This window comes from Asterias rubens, chromosome 7, assembly GCF_902459465.1.
Source record: "Asterias rubens chromosome 7, eAstRub1.3, whole genome shotgun sequence".
Classification (NCBI taxonomy): domain Eukaryota; kingdom Metazoa; phylum Echinodermata; class Asteroidea; order Forcipulatida; family Asteriidae; genus Asterias; species Asterias rubens.
This window is the reverse complement of record NC_047068.1, coordinates 7,462,779-7,480,585: the sequence shown is the minus strand read 5'-3', so window position 1 is coordinate 7,480,585 and position 17,807 is coordinate 7,462,779. Positions and strand designations below refer to the sequence as shown.

Here is a 17,807-nt window from a genome sequence, read left to right as displayed (position 1 = left end):
TTTCTTTTCTTTCTTTTCTCTTCACTTATTGCATTAGTTTGATGCACTTTACCGCAGGTCGGTGATATAATGCCACAGTGACTTTCCCTTTTTATTTCCATAGACCCCCTTGCACATGACGTTAGCAATGGTTGTAAGCAGTTCACAATTACCTCGATAACAACATATAAAGGCTGTTTTTTATTTTATTTTCATTGTGTTTATTAAACTATTCTTGTACTGCTTGTTTTACTCGTAATGAACAAATGAACTTGAGTAAACTCATAACAACATTATACTTTAATAGATGTACTTAATAAATGTTAAGTTTGCATCGGGGATCAAGAATATTCATTTTGGTGTTACCCATATCCACAGTTAAACAAATGTTACTGCGAATCGACTCTGACAACAAGCCTACATTTTATTTTTAAGTAATGGAACTTAGTCAATAGTTATTGTTATGCTGTTGAATGTTTCGTGTTCAATTAAAGATACTGGACACTATTGGTAATTGTCAAACACCAGTCTTCTCAATTGGTGTATCTCAACGTATGCAAAATAACAAATCTGTGAACATTTGAGCTCAATTGGTCGTTGAAGTTGCGAGATAATAATGAAAGAAAAAACACCCTTGTCACACGAAGTTGTGTGCTTTTAGATGGTTGATTTCGAGACCTCAAATTCTATATCTGAGGTTTCGTAATCAAACTCGTGTAAAATTACTTTTTTCTCGAAAACTACATCACTTCAGAGGGAGCCATTTCTCACAATGTTTTATACTATCAACCTCTCCCCATTACTCGTTACCAAGTAAGGTTTTATGCTAAAAAAAAAAATTGAGTAAATACCAATAGCGTCCACTGCCTTTAAATAAACATCTACAATCTGTGTGAAAACTCCGCCCCTTTAAAAAGAACCAAGTAGACGTATACATGCCATTTTATAATTTTTAGGAACATGTGCAAACAAATACAACTTAAGGAAGTACATAATATGTAAACCTAGCGAGTTAAAGAAAATGAGAGAGTTGTCCTCTTTCTCAGCACGATTGTACAACATTTCCAGTACAGAAGTAAAACATTAAAGAAATAATATAATGAAATGCTCAAAAAACGGGATATAATAATGCAAGAAATAAGGTTGCGTTCTCGTTCCGTTAATATTGATCAATCAGGATTACCAACCATATTTCCATTTGTTGCATATTGCTTGTTACTTGTATTCAGCTGTTGTTTGTTTATCCTCAAAACCACGTGGAAATTTGGTTGGTAATTCTGTTTTTATCGAGGCCAAAATTTCATGCTAAGCAAATTGTTGTGCTTAGCAGCGCTATGAAATTGGCCCCGATTTCACACTTAAGGGTCAGATACCAGCCCGATCGGATAGCCGGATCTTCCCAAATGTATTGATGACCTCTCACATGGTCCATATTCGTAAGCTGATAGCGCCCTCTAATCTATATGCAAGATGAAAATGTCCGATGTTTTTGTTTGGTTTATTGTTCTTTACACTCGTGGCCAAATTACAGGATTAAAAAAAAAACAACAATTTTTTATACAAAAATAGTTTACATACAAAAATATTTTTCATATAAAAATATACAGTTTACATTTAAAAAATATATATCGCTATTGGAAGCTACATCAAAGAGACATAAATAAACCACCAACAAAACTCACAAACGGAAGCAACTACCTATTTAGTAAGTTAACAAAATACGGATCAGTACTGTTTCTGACACGAGCGGTCCTGGAACCCAGCTGGATGATAGGCTATTATTGGCACTGCGCAGACTCACTGCAATAATGACTCACTGCAATAATGACTCACTGCAATAATGACTCACTGCAATAATGACTCTAATATCTATAGTTGGTGGGAGAAGGTCCGTGGTACGGGTAGACTTTGCAAGTCCTTCCGCAAACCGCCGTCGACGTAGTTCAGGACTTGAGGAGTTTAAAAGGTTATAGAAACAATAAACTTTAAAATACTTTTATTTTACACCGATTGACATCATCATATTGATAGATTTTCCCCAGCGCATTTTAAGTCTAATAATGCAAGCACATTTTTAAGGTGATAACACTTTAGCAACATATTTTTGTTTGAGAACGGGTTACACAGCAGAATAAACCTTTTTAAAATAACAACAAATATCCCCCAAATTAACACCTTAACAAAACACCAACATTTAATTATTGCTTGAACACTTAAACAAAGTGCAAACAAAACAAATGTTTTCCGGCAACTATACCAAAATATCCAATCCCGAATTATTTTTGTTCAATATAAAGGCTAGCGTAATATTAAGGTAAATTCCTATTATACTTTTTGACTATCGAAATTCAGAAACAGAGAGTTTTAAACCAAACTTAGAAAAACCTGGCCGCCTTCACCCCATACAAACTCCTTCGGCAAATCATTCCACTTTACTTAAATTTTCTTTCAACACTAAGCGGCTTAGTTGACACTTATTCATTATTGGTATAACATCAGACAGTGTAGTTACCCAGTGTAGGTATCAAGTCATCTTCAAACTACGGTTCGGTGGCGCAAAAATTCTAGGAGAGAACTGAGTTCTCGTAAATCTACAAATGAATAAACATAAAAGCTCAGATTAGATTTCATGGCTTTCAAAACAAGTAACAAAGGGATTTCTGAAAAGGAGTTCTTTAACATTTTTTTAAAGAAATTGGTATACTATGTTTAATTACATACACGTACTACATTTGAAAAAATGTCATGCCCGAACATGACCTTTACTTTGACCTCTTTATGTGAATGGAAGTTGTAGGCAAAACCTTGCGTCTGTTTGCGATCGGTATTGGTATTTTGGTACAAGCCGTTTGTGACCAACATGTTTTCTAAAACATGAACAGTTCAAACATGCATTGCAGCAGTGGGAGCATCGACAAAACACAAACGAATAAACACATGCGCCTTGAACATCCAGCAGGGTGGATATGGGCGCATTACAAGTCTTATTATTAATATTATTACTACATACGTACATGCGGTTGAAGGGCGACTCTTATTTTGTCCAGTTCTTCGGTGATTACTTTAAAACTTGGGCGAAGGTTTGGTGCTCGATTCCAACACTTCAACATCAGATCGTAACTTAAGAAATGAAAAGAAAATTAAACGCATTATTCTTCTTAATTGAATTACATTTAAGAAATGTAAACATTTTTTAAAGAACATTTTTTGTACGATTCCAACACTTGTACATCAGATTGTGTCTTAAGAAAGAAAAAAAAACCGTGCCGCATATTTCTACTCAATTAAAATTGCACTAATGATTATATTAAGAACAATTTTAAAGATTAGTAGTTGTACTATCGCACGACTAGTTTATTCTTTATAAATAGCCACAGTTGAACCGTCATTTCATCTTCATTTCCACTTCTTTTACAGGCATTATAATTTGTGTTTTTACAACAATGATTCAGGAGGAGGTGTTACTGTTGTTCCCTGTCTTCTATATCCAAAATGTTGAGAGGATACATGTATCCCCCCCCCCCCATAAACCACACCCCAGAGTTCATGCGTGTTACGGGCCTTACATCTTGTCCGGACAGGCTTCAGGTTGAGGCATCCTGTATCCGCCCATTAGCTTGTTTATCAGTTCTCCGGTCGTATGGATACATTGGTAGGGCACCCCACCTAAGAAATAAAACAAAACATAGTAATTTGGGGTGTAGAAGGGTCGTGGCCGAGCGGTTAAGAGCACTGAATCCTAACTTTGGTGTTTCTGATCAGCAGAGTGTGGGTTCGAATCCCCAAGTCGTGACACTTGTGTCCTTAAGCAAGGCACTTAACCAAATTCATGGCTCAGCCTTAACCCAATAATTCTTCGATTCACTGAAGCACAGAACTCCTTTGGTAAGCAGAGACTCAGACATGATAGTTGGGCCTAGTTATTATACTTACCGAAAGTCATAATCTCCCAGAGTAAGATTCCAAAAGACCATCTACAGTCAAATAAATACAAACAAAAGCAACTTAAATACCAAAACATTATTTGTAAAAAAAAAAAATCAATACAAAAGAAGCCACCAGGACAGTTGAGGAGAAAAGAACTGACTGGGTTTGACAGCTTACTTTTAACAACACTTGAGAAAGATTCAACATCAGCTCACTCCCTCGCAATCATTTAACTGTTAGCCCCCACACCCCCACCCCCCCCCCCCTCCAAAAAAATATATATATAAAAGGAATAATAATAATAAACTATCAATATCAATCAATCAAATATTAATCAAAGTGTAAGTAATAAATATTTCATTTACAAAGACTCACACGTCACTTTGGGAAACATACAGCTGACTCGTCAGGGATTCTATGGACAACCAGCGAATCGGAATCGCCGCCTGTTGTTAAAATAAGACAAAATATTGATGAGACATGATCCTAAAGCTTTTAGGAAGGTTAAAGACACTGGACACTATTGGTAATTGTCAAAGACCAGTCTTCTCACTTGGTGTATCTCAACATTTGCATAAAATAACAAACTTGTGAAAGTAAAGCTAAGTTGGTCGTCAAAGTTGCGAGACAATAATGAAAGAAAAACCCCCCTTGTCACACAAAGTTTTGTGGTTTCAGATGCTTGATTTCGAGACCTCCAAATCTATAATTATGAGGTCTCAAAATCAAATTCGTGGAAAATTACTTCTTTCTGACAATATTCCAGTCTAAAATATTTCTCAGAAATTCAAAAAATGCTAGCAAGGGCAAGATTTTAAACAATGAGCTGTTGGCACTTATCTTTTTGATAATTTATCATTCTGTACTTTTTTTATATCCTACCCATTTTAATTTCAAGAGATGATAATTTCGGTGAAACAGTTCCGCGGTTTGAACAAAGTTAAGATAACTTGACAAGAGCATGACCTGACCTTGCGAAATTCGGATTGTCGACCTGAATTATTTGGATAACTTTATATTAGGCGCTAAATAAATCCAATCTGATAATCACTAGACCTTTTTGACATGCCGACACCAATTATGAACAAAAGCGTAATGTGGCGCCCGTTCAGCCGCAGTCTGGTTACACTGATATTTATGGAAGAAATACAAAGTGCCTGAAGATAAAGGTCTACAGCACTAGGGCATAGGGACTGACATTACTGCAAGAGCTCCTGCCGACTTTAAATTACCTCCGATACTTGGACATAGATATGTTCTCTGCGAGACAATCCAAAATCAGAAACCTTGGCGACTAACTCCTCTCCGAGAAGTATGTTCCTAGCTGCCAAATCACGGTGAATTATCTGCAAAGATAAACATGTTGAGTTGATAAAACAATTGTGTGTTTTTACAGAGCCACCACAACTCACGGAGAGAGATTTGGTGTCACTACCAACAGGCAGTAAAGTGCAACAGATCGTGGTAACAGCATGGTCATCGTGGTCAAGTGGTTAGAGTGCAGGACTTGCAATCATAAGGTTGCGGGTTCGAATCCCCCAGCTAACCGCTGATTTCACTATGACTAGAATAAATTGTGTCGTCTAGTTACTGAATCACAATTTCTTGATTTTCGCAGTTCATAATCATAGACGTTAAACCAATAATTGTACGAGAGAGATTGGTTGTTGCCAGCTTGGTGTTTATCTTCATTTGTGGAGCTTGCCAGGTTCCCTGGATGGAAAGATCAGATAGACAAATAAACAAAAGCAAGAACATAGTGACGTGTATTTTATACCAAAACAGATATTGGCTATTTTTTTCAACTTAATTTAATTTATTTCATTTGATACAACATCCAATAGGAGACTTTCCAACGCTAGGTGGCAGCAGACATACCGGGTAAATTTCCATTGTTTACGTAGTTCTGAACATGCGCATAATTCTGAGAACAATGGATTTATCCGGTAAGTCTGCTGCCCTCTATCGTCCCAGAAAGTCTCCCATTGAGCGAGTACCAATTAGAGGACGGATATCAACCAAATGTTTTATCAGGTTTGATGATGCACCCAGGATAGGGTGAAATTTTCAATATTATTACCTAGATGGCGGAAAAAAATCATAAAATGTTCATCTCACACATTCTTACTTTACCCGATTGCAGCCTAGTAATTAGTTCAATGCTTATAATGGTCGGGCCAAAATTTTGGCTAATGGTCGTCCTAGTGGTCGTTTAATTAAATTAATACAAAACAACCTCATCCTTCTACCTTCATGTTCAAACAGATTATAGGCATCCATTTACCCCTGTTGGGTGGAGAAAATCAAGAGGGACACACACGTCATGAACCAACAGCCTTTTAAGACGCTAGGTGACAGCAGACTTACTAGTTAAATCCATTGTTCTTGGTAATGTGCGCATGTCCAGAACTACGTAAACAATGGAATTTCACCTGGTTAGTCTGCTGCCACCTAGCGTTCCAAAGTCTCCCGTTCCTACTTTCGCTCGTCTCCAGCGCCTTACATTAACCAAAGGCGCTGGGACAGCAATTGTATTAAGCACGGTCCTATATCCTGAAAATGCTCAGTCCCATCATGCATCACACTCACACTGTACGCATGACATACTTCCTGAACAAGAATCTGTGCAAGCTGATTAGCCCATCCCTTGTCCTGGATAGCCTGGCCATTGGGGCGGAGCGAAATTACTACTCTGCATAAAGTTACTATTTTATTAAAAAAAATAACTCACCCCTGCTTCAGAGAGATGCTGCATTCCTTTTGCAATTTCCACACTAAATTTCAACTTTTGCATGATAGTAAGAGGTTTCCTTTGCTGCTGGTTTGGGCCATTTTCCAGAAGATGTTTGTGGAGATTATTTCCAGGAAGGTACTCCAACGCAACGTAGAGATTTCCTGGAACAAAACATAACTTACTTAATTATAAGTATTTTTTTCTTCTTTTGACAGACTTAGCTGAAACCCACAAAGAAATGCGGCATTCAAATTTACAAGGACACACATCAACATATATTTTGCTTCAAAAGCGAAGGTGAATCAATGGGAAAATTTGCAACATTCTTTCGATTTCAAGCCACTCTTTTGATTTCCAGCCAAGAGGGTGCCGTACTCAAATGACATCATGTGCATGAAGTTTTTCCCCACTCTTTTCCTCTTTATACCTGAAGGAGTTTCATCATAGTAAGCAGTCGTGTGTTGATGAAAAAAAATGGCTCATGTGCTTTGTCAAGGAATTTTTTAGCACATTCATAGGGCCTATTTGTTTGAAAAATACAAAAAATATCAGGTGTTTTTCTTTTTTTTTCACGGAAGGTTAAGGTTTTAATCGAAATTAGAAATAATTATTATTTCTACCTGCGTTTATACAAGCACCCAAAAGACCGATGACATTGGGGTGGGGTCCGATTACTGTCATCAATTTGAACTCCTTCCAAAAGTCAGCAGTGCTTTTCTCTGATGCGCCAGCTAGATAAAAGGAAAAAGTTTGTGTTTCAAGACGGAGACTTTCTGCTGTCAATCATCACAATAATCATTGTTTACAACCAAACACAATTTACTACTTCCTCAATCAAAACAAACAACTCAAACAAAACAAAACAAACAAATGTAAAAAAAAAAGCTGGAAGGTTTACATGACAGAAAATGTGTTCAAGAAATCGGTTTGACAGATTCCCCACATCACAAACAACATGGTGACAAATAAAACTGCTTATCCTGTCACTTAACTACAAAAGATAAGCCACCTTGTGGTCCCGATTTAGAGACCTTGAGCTACTATACGTACATAATAATTGTTAACCAACCTATGAGCATTTTGATTGCAGCTTTAGTAACTCTGTTGCCACCCATCTTAATGCCACCAAGACGAACCTCTCCGAAGTTGCCTCTACCGAGTACTGTTTCTTCCAAGATCACGTTCGTCCACAAAATGGACCACTTGACTGCCCAAGTTGGAAGACCGGCGTTCTCATATTTAACTTCTTCTTCTGTCATATGTATATCGATTGGTGGTTGGGCTGGGTTAGACATTCCTCCTGAGATAACAGGCTGTGTCATTGGGTGTAGTTCGATCGGTGATTCGGCTGGATTAGTTATTCCTCCCGCTTCAACAGACGGATCGTTGGCGGGTACACTCACAATATCACGGGGGTCCTAAACATCACAAGAAACCACACAATATATTTTCTAGACTCATATTTCTTAAGGATACGAACACAAAGTAAAAGGGAGAGTATGTATACATAGAACTTTTGGTTTATTGTACTGGTGTGTGTGTTAAAATGTATTAATTTAACTCTAATCGCGTTTTGTTAAACTGTTAATAACAAACATTTAAATTAACTTTTTTGTTCTCTCTTTTTTTTCGGGGGGGTTGGATGGTTTGATTTTCAGCTCTGGGACAGCCTGTCTATTCTTGTCATGCAGAATGCTATCATAGTACGTGTGACATATCATTTCAGCAAAATTTGTGTACTTCTTTGTATTATTATTTAAACAGCTACCTGAGCGGAATGTTTTCAACAGAAATGGTATTTTTACTTGTTTATAATGCACTTGTTCACCATTTTAATGTAATTTTAAAATGTGTACACTTCTGAACTTTTCGTAATTATCGATTAAAAAATCAGGCCCCTACCTAAAGGTTTTTTGAAAAACTAAAAACACTTCTGCCGTTGAGAGCGGGCGTCAAAGGACAATGCCGCTGACGTCATTTGTGGGAGTTTGCTTTGTTATACATCCACGCTGCAACAAAGCGGCTTTATCTACTTATGACGTTTTGAGAGTGATTACGTAACGGGGCTTTTCGCAAATCTCGCAGAAAAGCTCTGGACAAGGGCATACAAAATGATTGTTTCTTTACACAATTGAAACCTATTTATAATCATATGACTCGATTTCCTTATTCATCGAAAACATTTTAAGTGGAATTCAGCAAAGTTCACGACTTGACATTATCGTTCAAGCAGGTCTTTAAAGGAAATTAATTTGTTTGTAATTACTCAAAATAAGTGTTAGCATCAAAACTTACTTGGTAACGAGCAATGGAGAGCTGTTGATAGTTAACAACATTGTGAGAAATGGCTCCCTCTGAAGTAACACAGTTTTTGAATAAGAAGTAATTTCTCACTAAAATATTTGAACTGAATACCTCAGCTTAGGTCTTGAATTCAAGGCATCTGAAAGCTTAGGTTTAGGTATACAAAGTGAGAAATAGCTGGTCTTTGACAATTACCAAAGCCAGGGGTCGATTTCACAAAGAGTTGGGACTAGTCCTATAGGAGAAAAAACCTTTAGGCTAGTCCTAAGATAGGACGAGTAACCCGTCCAGAAAAGACTAGTCTTTCTTTGTGAAATCCACCCCATTGTCTTTAAGTGTTGTTTACTTCATCATGCAGGCAAGATTGAGTTGAAAAGTTTGTCCTACCTGTTCCCCGCGGTTTCTTTGAGGATCTTTCTGTGCTTTCCTCAACTTGACGCACACAATAATTAAAATCGGAAGAACAATTATGACAACCAACCCAACAATGATAAGTGCAACTAACAATACCGTGTTGATTTCATACGTCGGCTTATCTAATGAAAGATCAAAGTACAAATAAGAAATTTAGTAACTTCCCTACTCTGACCATCTGCAATTTTAACAAAACTCTTTCTAACTTACGATTAATCTTAGGACTTAGGACCAGTTAAAGTTTAGCAACCATAGACGTTTAGTATGCATTGATGTAAATATGCATTAAACCCATTCTGAGTTAGGACGAGTTACTCGTTCTAACAAACATTAGTTTCAAATCTTACAAATTTTGTTGTAATTAAAAATATCTGTTTTTAGTTTTTTCATTATCTTTCATATATAAATGCTAGGTCAAGTTTTTGACAGATTTTTTTTTTACAAATCTTTGTAGGCCTCTTGCAGAGCCAACAAACCATGCCTAATAATTAAATTGCCCTATATACTTGCATGTGCTCTCACCTTGTACACACTTTTTATTATTATTATTATTCAAAACACGTATGAGAAATCACCTAACATCACAAGGTCAGACGGCCACTTCAAGGTGAGGGCTACACCAAACTAATTTGTGCCATCGACCCAAATCAACTGTCACCAGGGGTGGATTTCACAAAGAGTTAGGACTAGTCTTATCTTGAGTTAGGACGAGTTACTCGTCCTAAAATACTGCTAACATTATCTACAGAAATGCAACAGATCAGATCACTGACGAAACCAAAGATGGCAATATATTCATTCCTCCAAATATAATACCTGGGAAATTTACACCGTTTGTCCTTGATAATCTCGACTTCTCCGAATCAACATCGGATGGGTCAAGAGTTTTTGAATATATAAAAAAAACTCTGGTCGCCAAGGGCTTAGATAAACCCAAGATCACACACGACTTGCCATACCGTCCACCAAAAGATCTTTCGTGGACAAGTCTTTTTCTGTTTCAGGGTCCAGACTTTTATTTAAGACAGTCTTCCTGTGAGCCTTCGTAACGCCCCTAATGCAACTTTCCTCTTTCCAAAGGAATTTTAATGTTGCTGGTTTAACTTTTTCTTTGCAGTGCTTTTCCCGTATAGGTTTATATTTTTACTAATCCTTTATACACTTCTTTAATGTGCTGTTTTTTGTGCTTTTAATGTGTGTGATTTTTTGCTTTTTATTGTATTTGATTAAACAATTTATTTTAAAGCGCATTGGTCTATGTTGGAAATGCGCTTTATAAATCTTTTTAATAAATAAAACTCTGTTTATTCGTATTTCTTTAGTCGTACATTTATTTTGAATAATCGTTTAGCGAAATTGATTGCCTCTTTACAAAATTAAATGATTAGATCAACAAAATCTCTAGTCGAACCAGCTTTGCTAAATTGAATGATGATTGTGTTTTATGAATGAATGAGTATGCTAGCAACTTGAATGCCTCAAAACAAAATTGAATGGCCGAATTCTGAATTTGAAACGCAGTAAAAACCGGAGAGGCAAAATAGTTTTAATTCGAACGCATGAAAATTAAATTGGTCGCTCATTTAACGAAATTGACCGAGAAACCCATATTATTATAAATACATCGTAGGCCTACGTGCAATGGAGTGATAACATTATACAAAACCGGCCCTGATGGCAAATTCACGCAAGCTGCCATTATTTAGCTTTATGACAAATTTCAGTTTTACGATAGTTCCCAAACTAGACGTAGCAATTATGTGCATATTATTTGGTCTACCACCCCAGAGACAGAGCTACTTACCATCAAGAGCCAACGATCCTACCACGAACACAATCACGATCACAAACAGCAACAACTTCTTCATTTTTTCAAGTACAAAACTTTAACTATCTTTCTGTTTCCAGTTTGTGACACACAAGAATGAAGACAACCCACCCTTTAATGGTGCTGGTTCTTCTCAGAACTATGAGTCATAACCACTATACCGTAAAAAAGGGACAACAGAAGCATGGATTAAAAAAACAAAACAAAACGAAAAAAAAAAAATGAAAGAAAATGAACGCTTATATTAATAAGAACTTGGTAGTTTGGTCTAACTATGTGTTTTTGCACTTCCTAAAATGCCGAAACACCACCAAAGGCTAGCTAGCCTTTCCCATTCGATCTAGAAAAAAATCTCTTATAAAATGGGTCTTCAAAAAAAATATGCTTATACTTCAAACGCATCGAAGCGAGGACAAAACCGACCTCATCTGCACAAAGGCAAACATTCAAAATTGTCACAAAAAGAAAAAACATTCCACCTTTCCTTGTAAATTTTATGATATTAATGCGACAGGCACCACGGTGTGTTATTTCCTGCTACAGTAAAGTGGACCCACCGAGTAAAATCGTTATTAAATTGGGTCTTAAATTGATACTTCATACTCCTCATAATCCTATGGTATCATAAGATTTACTCCTAAGGCTTGCCCCAGTGATACATTGGATTGCAACATAGTGTCCTCATTCGTTAGGCAACATATTTAAACATGTACAATGGATGTTTCCAACTGCCCATCATCAATTACGTGTATAACCAATGCGAAAAATTGTTACCACTTCTTGCATATGTCGTTATTTTTATCCTTTCTTTTCTTTCTTTTCTCTTCACTTTTTGCATTAGTTTGATGCACTTTACCGCAGGTCGGTGATATAATGCCACAGGGACTTTCCCTTTTTATTTCCATAGACCCCCTTGCACATGACGTTAGCAATGGTTGTAAGCAGTTCACAATTACCTCGATAACAAAATATAAAGGCTGTTTTATGTATATTTTTTTTATTGTGTTTATTAAACTATTCTTGTACTGCTTATTTTACTCGTAATGAACAAATGAACTTGAGTAAACTCATAACAACATTATACTTTAATAGATGTACTTAATAAATGTTAAGTTTGCATCGGGGATCAAGAATATTCATTTTGGTGTTACCCATATCCACAGTTAAACAAATGTTACTACGAATCGACTCTGACAACAAGCCTACATTTTATTTTTAAGTAATGGAACTTAGTCAATAGTTATTGTTATGCTGTTGAATGTTTCGTGTTCAATTAAAGATACTGGACACTATTGGTAATTGTCAAACACCAGTCTTCTCAATTGGTGTATCTCAACGTATGCAAAATAACAAATCTGTGAACATTTGAGCTCAATTGGTCGTTGAAGTTGCGAGATAATAATGAAAGAAAAAACACCCTTGTCACACGAAGTTGTGTGCTTTTAGATGGTTGATTTCGAGACCTCAAATTCTAAATCTGAGGTTTCAAAATCAAACTCGTGGAAAATTACTTCTTTCTCGAAAACTACATCACTTCAGAGGGAGCCATTTCTCACAATGTTTTATACTATCAACCTCTCCCCATTACTCGTTACCAAGTAAGGTTTTATGCTAAAAAAAAAATTGAGTAAATACCAATAGCGTCCACTGCCTTTAAATAAACATCTACAATCTGTGTGAAAACTCCGCCCCTTTAAAAAGAACCAAGTAGACGTATACATGCCATTTTAAAAAATTTAGGAACATGTGCAAAAAAATACAACTTAAGGAAGTAAACCTAGCGAGTTAAAGAAAATGAGAGAGTTTTCCTCTTTCTCAGCACGATTGTACAACATTTCCAGTACAGAAGTAAAACATTAAAGAAATAATATAATGAAATGCTTCAAAAACGGGATATAATAATGCAAGAAATAAGGTTGCGTTCTCGTTCCGTTAATTGATCAATCTAAAGCATTGTGCGCAAACTTTATGTTTAAAGTGAAGTTATAAACATCTAAAAAATCATTGTTTGAAATAAAAGGCTCAATTTTAAAGGGACCAAAGGTTTACTCCTGACATACCTTTGTCAAGATATAGGCCTATGGCATTTTTTTTATAAAGACTTATTGACCAGGATTGAAAACTTGTATCTATTAAAAACAACAAACAAAGAAAGCATTGTCTTTGACCAAGTCCACAGCAGACAAGACTTCTAAGATGAGAAAAATGCTTTTTGTTCAAGAGTGAAAGGAGAAGTTGATGATTTCTCTTTGCGCTGCCGGTCTGCTATGTGGCAAAACACTCATGGTCCTTATCAAGACTGCTTTGTTTGTAACTTACAAGGGGTCACACTCTTGGAAAATACTACTCTCTTCATGTAGAGAGTGAACATTTCACTCTCTTGTCCGAGTGGTGTCAATTGTGCTCTTTTGAGATTGAAAGTCAATCCGTATCACTTTTTCTGGTTGAAATTGGAACGAACTTTACTCTAAATCGAGTTGAAAATACCCGTCTTTCACTCTTATAAGAGTTGTCCGCCATACCTTTTTGCAAAAGATATGGTGTACAAAACGAGTGGGTTTTTTTCTTCACTCTTTTATAGGTTTTCTCGGTCAAATTCGGCAAATGAGCAGCCAATTTCATTTTCAGGCGCTCGAATTAAAGCTATTTTGCCTCACCGGTTTTTACTGCGTTTCAAATTCAGAATTCGTTCATTCAATTTCGTTTTGAGGCATTCAAGTTCCTAGCACACTCATTCTTTTTCATGACACACAATCATCATTCAATTTAGCAAAGCTGGTTCGACTAGAGATTTTGCTGATTTAATCATTTTCAATTTCGTAAAGAGGCAATCAATTTCGCTCACCGAAGATTCAAATAAGTACGATTAAAGAAATACGAATAAACAGATAAACTGTATAAGGCAAACCGTTTCGTACTATCACAGGTTCAAGATGGAATGGACCACTAACTCATGATAGGGGACCAGACTATAGTACTTCAAGGCAGGGGCAATTTTCCAAAACAGCGTTATGCCATGCATTCTAGATGGTGTAGCTGAAAAGCAGGAAAATCCGACTAAGGTATTCTTTTGAGCTTTGGATATGCCTTTTTCTAGTCTGGAAAATGGACTGTAAGCGTTTCACGTTGAACTATTTAAATAGGAAATCATTGCATCAAGTCTAACAGATCTAACAGTGGATTGTTACAACTCTATAAAAAGCATGATTTATGACAAATCACAAAATCAAATGCCAAGGATTTCTCAGCAGTTTTGTATAGTCATGGCCTAGAAATTGATTGTCTAGAGACAAGTGATCAGTTCTAGTCACGAACCCAAAATCTTCTGCTTAAAAAAAAGGGGGGGGGCGGTAGTTTTTTGCTGATCAAACCAGGATCCCATGAGTGAACCCCTTCTCTTTAAGTGCACTTATTTTACGTGCATTATATCCTCTCGAGAGGACTTGGTTTGTGCATCAGTTATGTCGAACTGCAACGCCTTTTAACATCGGTAGCAGATCAGATCACTGACGAAACCAAAGATAGCAATATATTCATTCCTCCAAATATAATACCTGGGAAATTTACACCGTTTGTCCTTGATAATCTCGACTTCTCCGAATCAACATCGGATGGGTCAAGAGTTTTTGAATATATAAAAAAAACTCTGGTCGCCAAGGGCTTAGATAAACCCAAGATCACACACGACTTGCCATACCGTCCACCAAAAGATCTTTCGTGGACAAGTCTTTTTCTGTTTCAGGGTCCAGACTTTTATTTAAGACAGTCTTCCTGTGAGCCTTCGTAACGCCCCTAATGCAACTTTCCTCTTTCCAAAGGAATTTTAATGTTGCTGGTTTAACTTTTTCTTTGCAGTGCTTTTCCCGTATAGGTTTATATTTTTACTAATCCTTTATACACTTCTTTAATGTGCTGTTTTTTGTGCTTTTAATGTGTGTGATTTTTTGCTTTTTATTGTATTTGATTAAACAATTTATTTTAAAGCGCATTGGTCTATGTTGGAAATGCGCTTTATAAATCTTTTTAATAAATAAAACTCTGTTTATTCGTATTTCTTTAGTCGTACATTTATTTTGAATAATCGTTTAGCGAAATTGATTGCCTCTTTACAAAATTAAATGATTAGATCAACAAAATCTCTAGTCGAACCAGCTTTGCTAAATTGAATGATGATTGTGTTTTATGAATGAATGAGTATGCTAGCAACTTGAATGCCTCAAAACAAAATTGAATGGCCGAATTCTGAATTTGAAACGCAGTAAAAACCGGAGAGGCAAAATAGTTTTAATTCGAACGCATGAAAATTAAATTGGTCGCTCATTTAACGAAATTGACCGAGAAACCTATATTATTATAAATACATCGTAGGCCTACGTGCAATGGAGTGATAACATTATACAAAACCGGCCCTGATGGCAAATTCACGCAAGCTGCCATTATTTAGCTTTATGACAAATTTCAGTTTTACGATAGTTCCCAAACTAGACGTAGCAATTATGTGCATATTATTTGGTCTACCACCCTAGAGACAGAGCTACTTACCATCAAGAGCCAACGATCCTACCACGAACACAATCACGATCACAAACAGCAACAACTTCTTCATTTTTTCAAGTACAAAACTTTAACTATCTTTCTGTTTCCAGTTTGTGACACACAAGAATGAAGACAACCCACCCTTTAATGGTGCTGGTTCTTCTCAGAACTATGAGTCATAACCACTATACCGTAAAAAAGGGACAACAGAAGCATGGATTAAAAAAACAAAACAAAACGAAAAAAAAAAATGAAAGAAAATGAACGCTTATATTAATAAGAACTTGGTAGTTTGGTCTAACTATGTGTTTTTGCGCTTCCTAAAATGCCGAAACACCACCAAAGGCTAGCTAGCCTTTCCCATTCGATCTAGAAAAAATCTCTTATAAAATGGGTCTTCAAAAAAAATATGCTTATACTTCAAACGCATCGAAGCGAGGACAAAACCGACCTCATCTGCACAAAGGCAAACATTCAAAATTGTCACAAAAAGAAAAAACATTCCACCTTTCCTTGTAAATTTTATGATATTAATGCGACAGGCACCACGGTGTGTTATTTCCTGCTACAGTAAAGTGGACCCACCGAGTAAAATCGTTATTAAATTGGGTCTTAAATTGATACTTCATACTCCTCATAATCCTATGGTATCATAAGATTTACTCCTAAGGCTTGCCCCAGTGATACATTGGATTGCAACATAGTGTCCTCATTCGTTAGGCAACATATTTAAACATGTACAATGGATGTTTCCAACTGCCCATCATCAATTACGTGTGTTACCAATGCGAAAAATTGTTACCACTTCTTGCATATGTCGTTATTTTTATCCTTTCTTTTCTTTCTTTTCTCTTCACTTTTTGCATTAGTTTGATGCACTTTACCGCAGGTCGGTGATATAATGCCACAGTGACTTTCCCTTTTTATTTCCATAGACCCTCTTGCACATGACGTTAGCAATGGTTGTAAGCAGTTCACAATTACCTCGATAACAACATATAAAGGCTGTTTTTTATTTTATTTTCATTGTGTTTATTAAACTATTCTTGTACTGCTTATTTTACTCGTAATGAACAAATGAACTTGAGTAAACTCATAACAACATTATACTTTAATAGATGTACTTAATAAATGTTAAGTTTGCATCGGGGATCAAGAATATTCATTTTGGTGTTACCCATATCCACAGTTAAACAAATGTTACTGCGAATCGACTCTGACAACAAGCCTACATTTTATTTTTAAGTAATGGAACTTAGTCAATAGTTATTGTTATGCTGTTGAATGTTTCGTGTTCAATTAAAGATACTGGACACTATTGGTAATTGTCAAACACCAGTCTTCTCAATTGGTGTATCTCAACGTATGCAAAATAACAAATCTGTGAACATTTGAGCTCAATTGGTCGTTGAAGTTGCGAGATAATAATGAAAGAAAAAACACCCTTGTCACACGAAGTTGTGTGCTTTTAGATGGTTGATTTCGAGACCTCAAATTCTATATCTGAGGTTTCGTAATCAAACTCGTGTAAAATTACTTTTTTCTCGAAAACTACATCACTTCAGAGGGAGCCATTTCTCACAATGTTTTATACTATCAACCTCTCCCCATTACTCGTTACCAAGTAAGGTTTTATGCTAAAAAAAAAATTGAGTAAATACCAATAGCGTCCACTGCCTTTAAATAAACATCTACAATCTGTGTGAAAACTCCGCCCCTTTAAAAAGAACCAAGTAGACGTATACATGCCATTTTATAATTTTTAGGAACATGTGCAAACAAATACAACTTAAGGAAGTACATAATATGTAAACCTAGCGAGTTAAAGAAAATGAGAGAGTTGTCCTCTTTCTCAGCACGATTGTACAACATTTCCAGTACAGAAGTAAAACATTAAAGAAATAATATAATGAAATGCTCAAAAAACGGGATATAATAATGCAAGAAATAAGGTTGCGTTCTCGTTCCGTTAATATTGATCAATCAGGATTACCAACCATATTTCCATTTGTTGCATATTGCTTGTTACTTGTATTCAGCTGTTGTTTGTTTATCCTCAAAACCACGTGGAAATTTGGTTGGTAA

The 17,807-nt window shown here is 36.1% G+C and overlaps 1 protein-coding gene across 1 annotated transcript; it reads right to left on the bottom strand.

Moving 5' to 3' along the window:
• Window positions 1–1,551: 1,551 nt before the first annotated feature.
• Window positions 1,552–9,633, bottom strand: LOC117293083 (tyrosine-protein kinase receptor Tie-1-like). The gene is made up of 10 exons (XM_033775299.1): window positions 9,332–9,633; window positions 7,710–8,058; window positions 7,261–7,371; window positions 6,638–6,801; window positions 5,139–5,252; window positions 4,282–4,352; window positions 3,913–3,953; window positions 3,546–3,645; window positions 2,994–3,099; window positions 1,552–2,570 (listed from the first exon to the last, which is right to left on the bottom strand). Exons 2-10 carry the CDS (start codon window positions 7,960–7,962, stop codon window positions 2,544–2,546), a joined length of 987 nt encoding a protein of 328 aa, XP_033631190.1. The 5' UTR covers window positions 7,963–8,058; window positions 9,332–9,633; the 3' UTR covers window positions 1,552–2,543.
• Between the last annotated feature and the right edge of the window lie 8,174 nt (window positions 9,634–17,807).

Coding starts and splice junctions, on each gene's coding strand:
- LOC117293083 (XM_033775299.1), bottom strand. CDS start 7,962: ATGACACAGCCTGTTATCTCAGGAGGAATGTCTAACCCAGCCCAACCA. Junction 4,353..5,138: donor TCTATGTCCAAGTATCGGAG/GTAATTTAAAGT, acceptor TTTTAACAACAG/GCGGCGATTCCGATTCGCTG. Junction 3,646..3,912: donor CTGGGAGATTATGACTTTCG/GTAAGTATAATA, acceptor TTTATTTCTTAG/GTGGGGTGCCCTACCAATGT.